This window comes from Pinus tabuliformis, chromosome Q, assembly GCF_031772625.1.
Source record: "Pinus tabuliformis cultivar Carrire ecotype Pingquan chromosome Q, CPIR1, whole genome shotgun sequence".
NCBI classification, from domain to species: Eukaryota; Viridiplantae; Streptophyta; class Pinopsida; order Pinales; family Pinaceae; genus Pinus; species Pinus tabuliformis.
Window position 1 is genome coordinate 1,352,649,964 of NC_142296.1, and position 17,422 is coordinate 1,352,667,385.

The following is a 17,422-nucleotide window of genomic DNA, read 5'->3' on the forward strand; positions in this document are numbered from 1 at the left end:
AGGGAGCGAAGGCTAAAAGAGGGGAGGCAGAGTATAAGGAAGGGAAAGCACAACGAGAGAGAGGTTGGTAATGCAAAGGTCTGCAACATCTGCAACAAGGCTATCAGAGTGATTCAAAAGGGAGCTCTGGGTTGGGTTGTAGTGCTGCAAATGTGCAAGGATTTATTATTAATTTTTTTTCACAAATTTTAATCTTATGGAAATTTTGTTTTTAATTTAATTTAAGATAACTAAAATCATTAACATTAAAAAAAGAAAAGAGACAATGGTTTTATAAAATTAATAAATTAGAAATTAAAAAAACATTTTCAAAAACTTTATGTCGCTTGAAATAAGAACCTTAAAATAGTGAAGTTTATCACCTCGCTAGTTTGGCACGTCCAAGGAGACTGACCCCACTTCAAAAATTGAAAACCAAGAAATATTGGAGGTGTGCTCCAGACATGGGGATTCTGACCGTCTCCGACACGGATCCCCGCATAGACCCTCCAGAGTTCATGTAATAAGCGGGGATCGCAATAATGGAGGTCACAGGCGAACTCGTTGGTTCTGGGACTGCATTTTTGTGCCAATTTTAGGGCGAATGGCTGAATATAAGGTAAAAACTGGCATCTGAAAATTCTACCGGTGAAACGCTGCGGTTGGTGGTTCTTCCCTGGTATGGCATTCTGCTAGCGAGATCAATGTTTTCTGGCTTGAAATTTTTTATGCATTTTGAGCTCAATGTCTGAAAATTTTATGCTGTGGTAAGCCGTCTGTTTCTGGATGGATGAAAATTTGGGCCGATTTTACATATTTAGGAAAAAATTTAACGGAAAACTGTAGTTTAATGATTAGAATGTTAAAATTAAAAAGGAAGAGCGCCGATCGAAGATGTATCGTTAGTTTTGCATCAAAGCTTTTAGAATGGTTGCGAAAATGACAGTTTTCTTTACAGCTTTGGAAATTTAGAATTTTTTACAACCATTGCGTGCTTTTTTCCAGTGGATTATTTAAATGCTGAGGAAACACCTCGCTTTAAAAATGATTTTGTTGACCGAAATTGCCGGGGGTCTTCCCCGCACTTCCGAAGTCTGTCAGACGCTTAAAGAAACGCTTTTATTTTGCATTTCCTATCGTATTTAGTTTGTATGCTAAAGTAACCTGTCAGATAAACTCGAAGGAGTGGTTTTCTTTTATTAATAATCTGCATTCGACAGGCTTTTGCACAGAAACGGTTTAAGATTTCATCGAATGTGGGAAATCCTCACGGAATTGTTTCATATTTGTGGTTGGACGAGTGTTAGCTGTAGAGAATCGTTTTGTTTGGCGTATTCGTTGGGCGCAGTCGGATAATATTGCAACTCGTCCTTATATACTTCGCACAGAGCGGAATAATATTTCATTTTTCAAACTGAGCACAAAACATCAGTTCTGCTTTAGGAATGCGCTGAATAGAAGAGGTCGAGGCGAGTTTTGAACCGGAAAAGCTCTTTGATGTACTAAAGCACGGTAAAAACCCTTGAAGTTCAGTTTTAGATGGTCCGTTATTAGTTCATATCAGGTATTTGTTTCTTTTAGTGATAAAGAAATATGCTTGTTTTATTTGAAGGGTTTTCAGTAAAATATATTTTTGTTAAATGATGGCCGTGATAAATAACGAGAACGATGTCTGATGGCCAAGCATCCAAAAGGACTTGAGCGTTATTTTGCATTATTTTGGTGAATATTTGCAAATTTTTGCAAGTCGTCCTTTATGGTCCCAGAATATTTGCAGCTGGACAGTATTTCTTTAAACTGAATATCATTGCATTACCACAAAACCGATGATTATGCTTTGGTAATGCGCTGAGAATAGAGTTTAATAGGCGATTTATAAATGGATGGTCAAAGCCTAGTTTATTTTAGGCGTCTCTTTAATGGCGCAGGAACATTTTGTTTAATTTGTTGACATTTTAATGAGAGGAATGTTTTTGTACTATTTGAAGGGTTTTTAATGAAGTATAGCTCAGAGGCTGGCTGAGAAGGAAAGCGCTGACTGGAGATTGGATCGACCGGCATCCATGGGGCCCTTGATATCGTTTCCGTCGCGTTCTTCGTATTTACGACTCACTCTGACGGCTCTTCCTCCGATTATGCCATTGTGGCATCTTTGTATTATCCGTTAAATCCTTTTTTAGATGAATATTGGAGCTGGGCCAATCAGATAAGGACCTTCGGATCCTCAAAATCCAGCCATAGAAAAGATGGAAGATTACGAGTTTTCATATTCTGATAATAACAGAAGACTGAATTATAGTTTCCTGAAAAACTTCGGAGCAATGAATCTCGATCCAAATGTATCACCCAAGCTTTCGGCCCGTAATTCATACACAGGAGATTCGGCCGACGATTACAACGATGTGTTTGGAGGCCCCCCAAGGTATATCTCTTTTATGCAATCTCCCAAAGAGCATGGAGAAGGGCGTTTGTTGTTAGCACCTTCCAGTGGGTTTTCACGTTTACGACTATTTGATGAGATTCCTGTATTTGGAGAAACAAGGAGGAAATATGTTAACGATGAATTTTACAACGATATCTTCAATCCAGATCCAGTTTTTAGTGCAGGAGAAACATCTGATAAGTGTTCAGTAACTTCCAGATCGACGCCCAGAAATCTCAGCCCTCCTCGGACTCCTTTATCCAGAATTGCTGAGAACAAAGCCTTCGGTACTGGATCTCCATTTGTAAATCTCAGGTTTGAATCTCACCAGGCCTTTTATGGCCGCTCTGTTTTTAGCTCTGATTTGCATTAAATAGAATTGCTATGAAAAATAAAGAAAATTCTCGCTTAATATTACTTCATTGCCACAATTATGGCTGCGTATTACATTATTGATGCACTCGATAGCTCTGATGGGAGTGGGGTGATCCATCAATTGTCGTGCTCAGGTGTGCATGCGTGTAATGGTTTATTGGGTTAAACGGTGTATTGGGTGCATGGTTTCGTTGAATATGAACACCATTGTAGATCCATATAATCCTGCCTCTGATATATACCTCTAGATTGTAAAGGTCAGGGATGCCTATCCTAGTATCTTGATTATATCAATTTATAAGTTTATCCTAATATTTAAGTTCTACCGTTTGGATTGGGTGGGGATGATTATTTTTTGCGTGTATGTATAAAGGTAGATTAAACTTGAATAAAGAGGGCTCTGGTATATATCTGAAGAGGAAAGGTTGAGCATGCCTATCCGCTATCTTTATCGTATCAAATGTTTATATAAGTCTGTGTTTAATATTGCAACTTTACAGTTTGGATAGGTGGGAGTGATTCAATTTGTTTCTCGTGTACATATGTAAAGACGGACTGAATCTGGACAATATTTATATAAGTTTGTATTTAATATTACAATTTTACAGTTTGGATGGGTGGGGATGATTCATTTTGTTTCTCATGTATATATTGATACATTGAAAATACTTTTTTCCCAATTGTGGACTAGGGATTTTGAAGTTTCAGACTTCAAATTATAATTTAGAACCTGAGGTACACAAGTTCAACGTTCATAAAGAAATACAACACCTCGGTTTATACGGGTCTATGCCAATCAAGGCCTAAACTCAACCTTTCAGCAAGTTTATTTTACTCTTCTTTTAGCAAGTTTTTTTTACTCTTCTTGGATTCCTTGAATTAAGGTGATGAATACCTTGTCTGTACAGGCAGTCTGGAGTCTCTTCAAAGCAAACAGAGTATCCTCTCTTTGGCACCTCTCCTCACCATGGGCCGAACAAATGTTCGGATCTTACATTTGTATCTAGCGCTCAGTCGTCCCCACAGTCTGAGACTTCTCCACAAGCTCACTCTTCAGATTTACTGGAAATGCCTTTTGGAAGCTCTAGTAAAGCCAAAAAAATATTGCAGGGGCTTAAAAGGAATCAGGACCTTAGTGGGTTGCCTCCACGGACCTCTAATTCTCGTTTCCAATCGTTCCTGGAAACCAGGGAAACTATTTTACAAAGCCCAGTTCGATTGAACAATGAGAAGCTGTATTCTACTCCTCAAATTCCCTCTTGCAGCAATACGTCAGATGACGAATGGGGAAACAGCATCCACAGATTGCATACGCGTATAAACAGGGGAGCTTCTAAACCGGTTATAAAAAGGCATAGCTCCTCCGACACTGCCAAGTCGGTCAATTCAATAGAAATGGCGGATGATGGTTTCGAAAAGGCACGTTTGTCATCAGCTAGTGATGTGCCTTTTACGGAACACAGACGCCTAGTGGTTTCCTCTCCTTCTCGGGCTCTGCATGCACAAGCCAAGTTAAAGAGTTGGAGAGATTGGGTTCCAGAGTCCAAAGGTGGGTTGCATTCAAATCAGGGGAGCGAATCACCTTCCGTGGTTTCATCAGAGATTTCCTCAGCAAAGGAAATTCAGACTAATGCCGGGGCCTTCGTTGCACAGGAAGCAAGCCAAGACATTGGATCGGAACCACCTGTTGACAGTGGGGAAGAATCGGATGATCTTGGATCATATGTTATTGAAATTAATGCCCAGAAAGGGGAGACCTTTGCTTTTCTTCCAGAGAAGGACATTCAAGTAGATACTAGCAATGCATCTGATCCTGAAACAGTGGAATGGGCAAATGAGAAATTCTTAACAAGAAGGATAGCAGAAGGATTGGCTCATCATGCCAAAGGGGGTAAATTAAAAAGACAAGATAATGATGTTGATACTTTACGGTATGTAGAAGCCAGGATGCAAATTACTAAAGAAAGCGTCAAAAAGAAAGCGTCCAGTAAAAGGTCTACTGACCAACAGACTACTGAAAGATCTACAAGTTCAAATCCAGTTACAGAGGTCATTTGCAGCAAAATAACCATGGAACAAAATATTTATTCCGCCGCCTCTCCTACAGTTCCTAAGGAAAAGTTGATAAGTGACGTCCGAAGGGAAACTCTGGCGAATCCTTATTCAATTGACATACCAAGCATGGTATGCGTGAAATGAATCATCTCGTTGTTTAAAAAATTGCGTTTAGTTTTGTAAATACTGTTGTTTAGCTTTTAGCTTTTAGCGTTTTGCTTGAATTAATTTATTTGGTCTCTTCCATCAAATATGCAGGTTCAGGAAGTCTCTCAAAGGATAGAGAGATGGCAGTGTGAGAAACCTGTAGTTTTCCGTGAAATTTCAGTAGCACCGGAAAGGAAAAACAGCTTAGAATCATTTTCTGGTAATTTTTGTTTTTGGGTATTAAAATTGACGTGGAGGACTAATTAAATTTCCATGGGTACATTGTTCTTATCACCTAAATTCGATGTATCAGTATTACAACCCTTGTCATTCTTATTGTAAAGCAAACGTTTCTTTATCCCAAAAGGCTCAGGAAATATTGATTTTTCCTTCCATACAGTACAGTATTAGTTTGATGCCGTTAGAAAGAGCATAAAATATACAATCAGTACAGTACTAGAATCCAGTTTTTAATCAAAACACAGTTTTAACACTTTGGATACATTTCATGATCGTTATATCTGGGGAAAGTACTCTGTTTTCAAATTTATCATACTCTGTGCTTGGCAGATGGAGCAACTGCGAGGAAGACTCCTGAAATTATGAGAAAAGGACCGGAGATAGAACGCCGGCACCAAAGTGGTGAGCGTTTGGTACGTTATACAACCAGTAAGTGGAAGCACAATTTTGCATAATAAAGTTTCTTACAGGCTGTGATCCTTTAGGAGTTGATACGTCATCAGATCTTTGAATTTAAGGAAGAATAAAATGTGCTCTGGAAGAAGGCATATTTATAAAATTTCTTACAGGCTGTGATCCTTCAGGAGTTAATAGTTCATCAGATCTTTGAATTTAGGGAAGAATAGATCTGAATTTAGGGAAGAATAAAATGTGCTCTGGAAGAAGGCATAGCATATTTTTATTTAGTTGCAGTCAGAAAATAATCCAAATTTCCTTATTAATAAAGAACATAAAAATGATGAAAACTGCGTGCATTGAAATTAATATTAATTTATTGAATGCATTAAATAAAATTAATTATTTTATCTATCACGATATCTAGAGTCGTTTTACGACCCAGTAGGAAAGAGGTTGTTTATATAAAAAAATAAAAAAATCAATCCCAATTATAAATAAAATAATTTAAAATTTTATATGGATAAATAAAGTAATTGAAAGCTAAAAATGATATTGATTTTTTAAGAGGTTGTTTATATAAAAAAATAAAAAAATCAATCCCAATTATAAATAAAATAATTTAAAATTTTATATGGATAAATAAAGTGATTGAAAGCTAAAAATGATATTGATTTTTTAAGTTTAAAATAAATAGGGAATTGTTTTGGCTAGTCCTCCCGTAACTAACTCAAAAGTTATGGATAATAGAAGCTTGTATTCAAGCATTTTAAAAAATTTTAAATTTTTTTATAAAATAAGTAAAATTTTTAAAATGTTTTATAAAATAAGTAGAATTTATTTAAAATATTTTATGATGTTTTTCAAAATGAGCATTGATCCATTTTAATTTCAAACTTATAAAAACAAAAAAAAATCCATTCCAATTTTAAATTTATAAAAAAAAAAATCTAATTTCTCTCGATATAAACCTAAATTCTGCACTCCCGAAATTTAATCGGAGTTGTCTATAATGCGATTTTTTGGAGATTCCGGTGACGGAATCCGGCGGAAGAAATTGAGGTTAAATCTTGATTTGTCGCAGTTAAAATGGGTTTTTAACTGCTTATTTGGATTCAGCACCCTCGAAAACCCCTGGGACACTTTCATTGTGCAGAAACTAACTATCAAACTTGCGATTCCAATAAATTCCTGCCGGATTTCGACTGGAAAAACCCGCCAAAAAGACTTTCAAAAAGTCGCGTTATAGACTATTTCAATTTAATCCATCTATCCTACTATTATTTTAAAATTAAATATTTAAAAAATTAAAAAAATAGGGTTGAAGACCTTAATTATTTTATTTTAACGTCTCTTAAATCAAAATCAAATAACTTTCGAAGTCACCGGGTTCTTTGAACCAGAATTTGAAGTCGAATAAATTTATGATGAAATTAGCTGGAGTCACGTTCAAATTCGTTGACATTCATTTCAGGGGTTATTTGAAAGTTAAAAAAACAAACTTCTTGTTAGGCCTATCTTTCCTCCGCCCAGCCCGGCGTAGCATTAGCACTCCATCCAACCATACCATCTGATAACTAGTACTCTAGCATCAGCAGTCCGAGCCCCCAATAGTTCCTCACAGAGAGGCTCCAAAGTTCGACGACGAGTCATCGCGATTCCCAGGATGCCCTTCGTCAATATTCACAGACCTGACCCCTGCAGCCTAGGCCATGTCCACACTGCACGGTGTTAAAACTCAAAGGTTCGATGCCAGTTTGGAGTTCGACTCTCATATTTCACGTTTACGAGTTGAAATATATGTTTAATCATAGTGGAATGCTATATTGTTAAAGAGTATTTATGCTACTCTGGGCTCTGAGGCTTCCATTGTTGCGTTCTCGGTTTAGACAGTTCTCTGTTTGAATATGGTCTGTCTTTAAAGTGCTCCCTTGACATTGACGGGTTTTTTCAAAATATTTTATTTTAAGGAAAAAATTTATGTGTTTGTTTTGATTCCTGGTGAATAACAATTTTTTTTTTTTAAACTGAATTTAATCACATATATATATATTTATTTATCGTTTTTCTATAATTTATAATTTTCTATGGTTAAATATTTTTTAAACTTAATTTATAATATTATTATATTTGTAAGACAAGGATTTAATTAATGGTGGTTTATATCACAGAGTTCTTAAATAAGTAATTTATTCAAATTGTAAGAAAATAATTTCTGGAAAAAATATTTTGGAAATTATTCAAATTGTGTTTAGCAATTTTGATATTCTATTTCATGATTTTGATTTTTTTCAGTTTAATTCCAAAATGCGTTTAACGATTTTGAAATACAAATATTTGTAACGCAAATATTTAATTAATAGTGGTTTCTATCCAAGAGTTTTTAATTAAGTAATTTATTCAAATGGCAAGAAAATAATTTTTGGAGAAAAAAATTGTATTAGGAAATATTCAAATTGTGTTTTGGTTTTGATTTTTTAAAATAGAATTAATATAATTTTATCGTAATTTTGGATTTATTATAATTTAAGATAAACTAAAGTTTTCCAAGTTATATATTTTTATTAATTTTTTAAAATTAAAATTAAAAAAAAAAGCTTTAGTGTAAGAAATTTGAGAAGGAGGTTACAATATTTTATTTATATTTTTTAAAATTTAAAACAAATATTTTGAAAGATTTCATCATTTGGGTGTATGATAATTCCACAAATTAAAAATAGATTTACATTCTCTCTTTGTCACACACGCACTAGTTTTCATACAGGAAATGCCACCTCTAGAGTACACACGCACTAATTTTCATACAGGAAATGACGCCTCTAGAGTACACTTCCAATTTGTTTTAGGTAACGAAGAATTGGCGACAACAACTATATATATAAACTACTGTAAACATTAGCAATTGTTTCAAGCTTGTAAGTGAATATACTATATAGTGTTATGCAGTGTTGTTAAAAGCGCGATTAAATCGTGTTTTTTTCAAAAAAGTGCGTTTTTTTCCTAAGTCGATTTAATCGCGTTTTTTATGGGAAAAAAGTGTCTAATTTTTTTATTTTTTATTTTATTTTATTTTTTTTGTTTGAAAAAAGCGCGTTTTTTGTTGTTATTGAAAAAAGCGCGCGTTTTTTTTGAAAAAAGCGCGTTTTTTTCGCAAAAAAGCTCGGGGGCGCGGGGCAGCGAGTTTTATAATGAAAATTTAGATTTTTTTTTGGTCATTTGGACAGTGGGCGCGCGCGGAAGGAGGAGAAGGTGTTGGAGAAAGGAGCTGGAGGGTTTGTGAGCAAATCTAAGTGCTTGTAGGACAAATTCAAGAGGAGACCACCAATTTCACCATAAAAACGGTATGTAGATTAATTTTTTTTTGTTTTCCTTGTTTAAAAACTTTGTTTTTCATTGTTTTTTGTGGGGAAACTTCATAGGGGCACCATTTTCCTTTTGTTTTCATTGTTTTTAAAGAATTTTTTGTATTTTTCATTGATTTGGGATGGGTAAATTGGTATGACTATGGAAACCAATTTTTTATTTTTTATTTTTTCATTTTTTTAAAACATTGTTTATGTTTTTTCATTGTTTTTGGCATTTGCCATTTGATTGGGTAACTTGGGTTTGGAACTTTGGATTCTGGAAATTTGTAACTTGTAATTTAAATTTTGTAAATGCTAAATTGTAATCCTAAATTCCTATTTCCTAATCCTTATTTAATATTTTCCCATAGGTTTGCAAATTCAAAATTCAAAAACAAACATGCCAAGGAAATTGGATCCTTTCTGGGAATATGGTGAACCTCATGCTCCGAATGATAGACAAAACTTGAATTGCAAGTTGTGTGGAAAGGAGATACGCGGGTGGGTGTACAGGTTGAAGTTTCACCTTGCACAAATCCCTGGACATGATGTGGGGCCCTGTATAAATACAAATCCTGAACTTATCCAAAGAGCCATGAGAGCATTGAGAGAATTAGAGCACACTAGAGAGGCCAAAGAAGAACTCAAAAGGCAACTAAAAAGGTCAGCTGAAGGAAGTGGGCCAAATGGCACTGGTTCCACTGCAGCATAAGTCAATCCGGTAGCTGCATCATCATTTTTTGTTCCTCGAACCACACTTGGTTCACAACCATCTATCGGTTCAATGCTAAAAAGAACTGAAAAAGAACAAGCTGACAGGTTGATGACAAAATTTCTCCTCTGGAGTGATATTCCTTTCAGCATTGTAAGGAATAATCCATTTTTCCAACCTACTGTTGATGCTATTGCCAGTGTTGGCCCAGGGTACAAAATCCCTTCTTATCATGATTTCAGAGGCCGGCTTCTTCAAGATGAAAAGCGTGACTGCACCCAAAGATTGGAGGATTTTAGGGCATCATGGGCACAAATAGGATGCACTGTTATGTCAGATGGTTGGACTGACCAAAAGGGGAGAACCCTTATAAACTTCTTGGTTAGTTGTCCCAAGGGGACTATGTTTATCAAATCTGTTGATGCATCTCATCAAATCAAAGATGCAAAAACTTTATGTGATTTGCTGGATGTGTTTATTTTGGAGGTGGGTGAACAACATGTTGTCCAAGTCATAACGGACAATGCTGCAAATTATGTTGCTGCTGGTAGAATGCTGATGGACAGGCATCCTACTTTATTTTGGACACCTTGTGCTGCCCATTGTATTGATTTGATGTTAGAGGACATAGGGAAAATTCCCTTTGTCAAAGATATTGTTGACTCATCAAAAAGCATCACAAAATTTATATATAATCATACATCTGTGCTTAGCTTGATGAGAAAATGCACCAACAACAAAGAGTTGGTGCGCCCCGCCATTACACGGTTTGCCACGAGTTTCATATCTCTTCAATCCCTCTTGAATTCTATGTGGGATGTGAAGAGAATGTTTCTTTCAGAGGAGTGGCGTGCTTTGCCAATGAGTCGCAAACCAGAAGGAGAGGCCGTATGCAGACTAGTTTCATACCAGGAAGACTTCTGGGCGGGAGTGTAGGAGGTGTGCGTTGTTACTGAACCTTTGGTAAAGGTTCTTCGGTTGGTTGATGGTGAGAAGCCCGCAATGGGTTATTTGTATGAAGCCATGGACAGGGCCAAAGAAGCCATTCGGGCCTACTATGATGATAAGGGAGATGATGGGTTTCAGAAACAATTCCTTCTATGGGGAGTGATTGATGAGCGATGGAACAACACACTCCATCGTCCCATTCATGCTGCTGGGCTTTTCCTGAACCCTGCATTTTCTTATGCATGTGGATTTGATTTTGATGGTGAGATCATGGATGGATTCTTATCCTGTGTTCAGAAGATGGTGCGATCTCCAGAACAACGTATAGAGATCTCTAAACAAATTGAGACGTATAAGATGACAGGTGGCACATTTGGCTTTGAGATGGCTGTCACTGATAGGACGATTAAAATGCCAGGTATTTTTTAGTTTGTAACTTTGTTTCAAATTTCGTTGTCTCTTCAAATTCCATTTTTTTCTTATGTTTATTTAAAATTTTATTTGTAATTTTGTTGTAGATGCATGGTGGAAGATGTATGGTGGCAGAGTACCCCTTTTGCAAAAGCATGCCGTACGCATCCTCAGCCAAACATGCAGCTCCTCAGGATGTGAGCGCAACTGGAGTGTATTTGAAAAAATACACAACAAGAAGCGCAACAGGTTAACACTTAAACATTTAAAATATTGCAAATTTCCAAATAAATTTTTGAATTCATTAAACAATATTTTTTTTTTAATATTAATTATTTAATTATTAATTCATGATCTTTGTACAGGTTGGAGTCCCAACGACTTAATGACATGGTCTACGTCTACTACAATCTTCGATTGTGGGTGAGGCAACTTGAGAGGACACCTGATGTGGATGCCATCTCATTGGATGGGATTGACACCACTGCTGCATGGAGGGTTGAGGCCGAGAGGACTCTCATGGATTCTACTGATGATTGGTTAGTGCAGGATGAGGGGGAGGAGGAGGAGGAGGAGCAGCAGGTGGAGGAAGAGGAGCAGGAGGAGGAGGTGACATCGCCTACCCGGGCTACCACTAGGACCAGTAGAGGACGTGGTCTACCAGTACCTCCTGTAGCTCATACTTCTAGTTCTTCAGCTTCTAGAGCACATCAGACTCCATTGCCATTTCCACCAGCACAGGCACCAGCATCTACATCTAGAGAGAAAGAGAAAGCTGTGACATTTTCTCGCAAGAGGGGCAGAGGAAATCAATAGGATTAGACTTTCATTTTATTGTATATGAGTCTATGACATTATGACATGATGAGATACATTATCATATTTTTTGTTGATATTTTGAGGCTGAGCTGGGACTCAGGAGTCAGGACTTACTATTCAGGACATGATTCAATGTTATGTGTGATTTTAGCGCTAGAAATGATATTAAACATCTTATATATTAGTTTTCTTATCATATTTATGTGTCAATGTATTTATTTTATGTTGTAGATGGTTTAGATATTAAAAAAAATGAAAAAAAATGAAAAAAAAATGAATATTTTTGTACCAAACGCTTTTTTCCCGTTTTTTTCCGCTTCATTCCCGGCGCCGATTTAATCCCGTTCGCGCTTTTAACAACATTGGTGTTATGCACAATTTTTACATTTGCTAGTTCTTAAGAGCAATTACAAAAATGTTGAGTGACAATTTATTATGGACGGTTAAACCCACGCAAAATGCATTTTGGCTTTTAAAAAACTAAGTGTAACTATTTTGAATTTGCAATAAGGTCTATGAAGGGTTTATGAGAGAAAGAATTGTTTCTATAACAACACATTTCTTATTTTTTTTTTGTTATTTATGAAAGAATTCCCTTCTCAATAGGTTTTGCAGAATTTTATTCAAAATCACTATAGAACACTTTGATTATGTAAAGAGATTAAATTTCTACATTAGATTAAAAAGAATTTATTCAAATTATTTAGTACCCAATCCAAGTCACTATTACTATATGATTGTTTCACAATGTTTGAGGTTGGGATGGTGCAAGCACTCTTGAAAACCAAGTACAATATGTAAAAGTTGAGATGACCAAAAATTGTGAAGAACAAGAGCAATAGCCACAATGATAAGTCTTTTGAAATGTTGTATTTTTGGTTTTCTTAACATGGAGGCTTAGCTTGTTGTAATGTTGTTGCTGAAAATACAATGTATAAATCATCAAAAATTCAAACTTAATACCATCATACAAACTCATCTTTTGAGCAATATTTTGTACAACAAATTTAAATTCACTGAAATACAAAAATAATAGATGAGAAAAATTATCGTATGTCCAATCATCAATGTCTATGGTTGTCAAAATGGAAGCTAAATGACTAAAAACTCTCTAAAATCTTTGAAATCTCCATAAAATCTCTGAAATCTGCTAGAAACATCTTTGAGATCTGCCTATAACATTCCTGAAATTTGCTCGGAACGTCTTGGGGATGGCCAACAAATACTTGAGTCTCCAATGAAGTCTTGACGAAGTCCTTATCAATTTGGGGATATTTAATAAGGGTCCATAAGTCCCCAAAACACAAGAAGGTAGGTACAAGATTTTTTGGGGAGGGATGGGTCGTCATGCGACATAGTATATGTGTGTGTGGGTGTCACTTCTCAAATCCATATTGAGGATGGAAGGAATTATACATCTCAATCGGTGTTTTTTTTTTGTCTGTTTGTTTGTTAATGTGATGAGAACATTGTATTATATCAAAATCCACGCCTGGATCGTGGCTTGTACAATAGGTGAGTATAATGAAAGTCCTTCGAGACCAGCGATACATGTAACCTCAGGACAATCTTTATTTTCGATATCTATTAGCTGTTTTACTTTCCTAAAGGACCTAGTCTGTCTCCCAGGAAAGGATCTGAGACAACACTGCTGCTGAGATCTCATGTGGCAAGGTGAGGTCCCACGGATCCTCACTGATTTGGAGTCTGGATACGTACTTGTATCAATCGATCTCTTGGTGCTCTTGTCTAAAGGTAGTACCCTGAACAATGTCATGATCCTTTGTGTGGCGTCTGGTTTGATGGGGCTGAAGAATATGCGCTTGGAACCTAAGAGCCTCCTGCATATATAGGGCCATTTATCTCTGATCGGGATACTTGAAAAAGTCTGCGAGGGTTCGAGAATCTCTAAACAAGCAATCAAACCTTCCTTTGATCTCGTAGTAAACAGGTCATCCAAGAATGAAATGCACCTCGGTCTCCACTTCCTGTAAATGACATACTTGGCAGAATTTATCTAGTCTATCCACCTGGTGGTCTGTCTCTACCCGAAGTCTATGAGAACCTACTCTCACTGGCCTAGAGGAATGCGAAGAGCATGCATCTAGTGGTGAAACGTATACTGGGGTCGAACAATGACCCCATCTCTCAACTCCAAGAAGTGTTTAGCGTAGAAGGCCATCATTGGGCGCAATCCTCTTGGAGGATTGACCCAGGTGACTTGGACGAACTGCCTGTAGATGTCCTCCCTGATGATCTTGTTTAGCTCCTGTCTAGTAGGTAAAAGGTGACCAAGAGCATCTAAGGAATATCGGAAAGGAGGGAGACGATCCAACTGAATTCCCACTGACTCTAAGAGATTTGAAACTCCTGTAAACCAACATCTAGCTTGGCCTGAGGGAGTAGAACGGACAATAGTCTCAGAAGAGCAATATGCCAAGTAAGGATATCGGTCCCTACTCTTTATCGAGTCTACCAAGCCCTGGACACGATGCAAGAATGAAACCAATCTAAAGACCGTCTCAAGCCGAAAGGGCTGAGCTCCAAACTCTGCAAGGATGATGTGTTGTGGCACTATCAGTTTGCACCTAATGATGCGGCGGAGAAGAAGAATCTGGACTCTCTCAGCTGAAGCCTAATCTGACTCAAGTAAAGATGGTCCCCAAATCTCTGAGCCATATAGAACAATGGGACGGATCAAGGTGTCCATGAGGCTCATCTTGGATGAGATGTCCTGGAAGTGATGTCAAAAGCACTCTCTCAAGAAGGGATAAGGATCCATATCCTTTGTTGATCCGAGGCTGAAGTGCTGGTCACAAACTGAAGCGGGGACCTGAGAATTGCACCCCCAAGTAAGTATACGTGCTGGTGATCTCAATCTCCTCCCCTCTGAATAGAAAGTGAAGGTCTGAGGTTTTCTTCACCCCATTGAAGATCATAACCTTAGTTTTACCCAGGTTGACCGTCAGTTGTCGATGATCACAAAACAGAGCTAAGGCATCCAACTGCCTTTGTAATCCTTTTCGGGATGAGGAGAGGAGGACCACGTCGTTAGCAAAGAGTAGAATAGATATCAGAACCTGGTGAAGAAGGCAGCCATCAGTGTCCTGGATATGCTCGTGTAGAAATGCTTCCAACTCATCAATATAGATCCCAAACAGGGTAGGGGACAGTGGACAACCCTGTTTAACCCCAATAGTGCTTCGAATGAAATCAGACATCCCATGGGCGGTGTGAAGATAACCAAGAATGGACTCATATAAGCGCATAATAGCGGTCACTAGGGTTGTAGAGATGCCAATATCTTTGAGTCTCTGGAGCAAGGCTTCCCTCGGAACAGAGTCAAAAGCTTTCCGAAAATCTACGAAACAACAATAGACTTTCGAAGAGCGGTGTCGTGCCTCCTCAATCACGACGTGAAGGGTGAAGATGTGGTCAATGGTCTAATGAGCCAGTTGAAAACCTGCTTGTCCCCTAGCTCTGGGTTGTCTCTGCTCAAGGTCACTGGAGAGCTTCTTATGTAGAACAATAGCATAGAACTTCGAGAACGTGTGACCCACCATGATTGTTCTGTAGTTATTGGGATTTGAGCTGGAACTTGATTTGTGGATTGGATGGATGATGTGGTGTGACCATGTCGGTGGAAAACCTTCACGGACTACATGATTGAAGAGATCAACAAAGTAGCTAACCAAAGCACAGAAACCGTGCTTAATGAACTCTGCTTGGTAGCCTTCCTCATTGGCTGCTTTGCTGCTGTTCATCACCCAAATGGCCTCTCTAATATCTCTATCTGAGAATAGATAACAGGAAGAGGGTGGGGAGGTAACATGAATTTGGCCCTGCTTGGGAATATCATAAAGGTTGGAAGTGTGAGAGAACATGGATGTAGGGTCGAGGTCAGGTGGAAGAGGGGAGCGTCGGGGAAGGATTGTACGCAGAATTGTTTAGGGGAGTGGGCAAGGAGCACAAAAAGTTCTCATCTTCTATGGGAGACAAAGAGTCGTTTCTTGTGACGAAGGAGACGACGATAAGTAGCTTTGAGGCCGAAGTAGAAGGGTTGAGAGTGAGTGAAAGCATATCGAAGTTCTCAATGTAGAGTCTTGCATTCATCATCGTACCATTTGTTCATGGGGCAAGATCTAGCTTTAGGGGAGATGCAAGGGGAACGAGTGGAGTGGGGGAAGGATTTGAGTGCTGCTTCACAAATGGTAGCTGAAAGACAGGTGTATTTAGTAGAAGCATAATCAAGCAAGGAGAATTAGCTCTTCGATGGGAGCATCTTGCGTAGGGTAGAGGAGAAGATGTCAGGGTCTCCTTCGTCAAATTGGAAGGTAGTTCAGGGTGGGCGCCAAGGGGAGCGATGGGGTGATGGAAGGGGAGGGTCAAACCGGAGAGAGAAAGAAAGAAGTGCATGATCAGCAAGGGGGGTGGGGGAGACTGAGAAATAACGAATAAAAGGGAGCAAGTTATGGCTAGAGAGTACATAATCAACTACACTTGCACCCCCGCCATATGGCCGGCATGTGAAAAAGTGAGAGTCTGAGAAACAAGAGAGACCATTTAGAATCCACAACTCCTCGGATTCCCCCAACTGCAATAGATGCTTACCATAAATTGTAATGGGCCCTAAAGCATCATCTGACATCCAGTGAAGCCCTACTGAATCTGGATCTATGCCTTGGGTACAAAACACATCCTCTGATCGGTCGTGGAGAGGGATCTGGAGATATCTAGTGCGAGCATTGAAGTCACCTAGGAGGATGACTTCCCCAACAACACAGTACCGTGTGATGTCGGTGTACAAGTCGATAAAGGGGTCCCCATTTGAGCCATTATGGACAACAAATGGTGAAGAGGCTAGGGGGAAGTAACAAACTGCAATGTAGATGTCCCTCGGAGGAGAGATTTCGATGCTGATCCGAATCCACATAAACCTGAAAAACTCATCTTCGGCTACCAAAGATACCGTGTTCCGAAGTGAGTCACTAGTCAAATAAGCAACTCCAACTGATTCTCTTATCCCTCCTGAGCTCCTTGTTTCCTGCCTGCAAATTGAGATCCAATGGTAACCTGCAATATCTGGGAGGGGTAGAACAACGCTCGCATGAGTCTCGGTCACGAAGAGGATGTTCGTTGATTCGAGAGCATCATACAAGAGTCTCGACGATGACTAGAAAGATCCATTGCCATTCCAACAACAGATAGAAATGCTTGTACCCTGTTGCCTCCCCAAGCGGGCCCGTCATTTGGAGCCTCTAGTTCGGGGTTCCCACCTAGGTGGGAAGGAGTCCCGAATGACTGCTCGGGGATTCCTGATAACAACCCATTTCCTTGCCTATTGTGCTGCCATAACTTGTTCTCTGGATTGTTTAAGTTCCACAAGTTGTGCTCGAGTGAGGTCCTCGTCCAAGAAAATCATGTTGGGAAGAGAAAGCAACTTCCACTCAACCTTGAGGGCACAGAGTCGATTAGATGCAGTCCGAAACCTGAGGAAGAGAGTGGAGTCGTAGCCTAGCCAGGCTCTGTCCAAAGCTATATCGGGGAGGCTAAGGGTATCCCGAAAGAACCTTG

General features: G+C 38.4%; 1 protein-coding gene across 10 annotated transcripts in view; it reads left to right on the forward strand.

Annotated features, from left to right (window-relative positions):
* The first annotated feature begins 368 nt into the window (after positions 1–368).
* Positions 369–17,422, forward strand: part of LOC149224924 (uncharacterized) — a 74,178-nt gene continuing 57,124 nt past the window's right edge. For 3 of the 10 annotated variants that reach the window (XM_089386341.1, XM_089386342.1, XM_089386345.1), the window contains exons 1-6: positions 371–658; positions 1,200–1,491; positions 1,968–2,716; positions 3,685–4,960; positions 5,090–5,198; positions 5,549–5,647. In XM_089386341.1, coding sequence (XP_089242467.1) covers positions 2,226–2,716; positions 3,685–4,960; positions 5,090–5,198; positions 5,549–5,647 — 1,975 coding nt within the window. In that variant the 5' untranslated portion in view covers positions 371–658; positions 1,200–1,491; positions 1,968–2,225. Of the gene's footprint in view, positions 659–1,199; positions 1,544–1,967; positions 2,717–3,684; positions 4,961–5,089; positions 5,199–5,548; positions 5,648–8,838; positions 8,910–11,136; positions 11,279–11,394; positions 11,917–17,422 lie in introns of those variants that run through there. The other 7 variants (XM_089386337.1, XM_089386336.1, XM_089386338.1 and 4 more) reach the window with 7 other exon arrangements.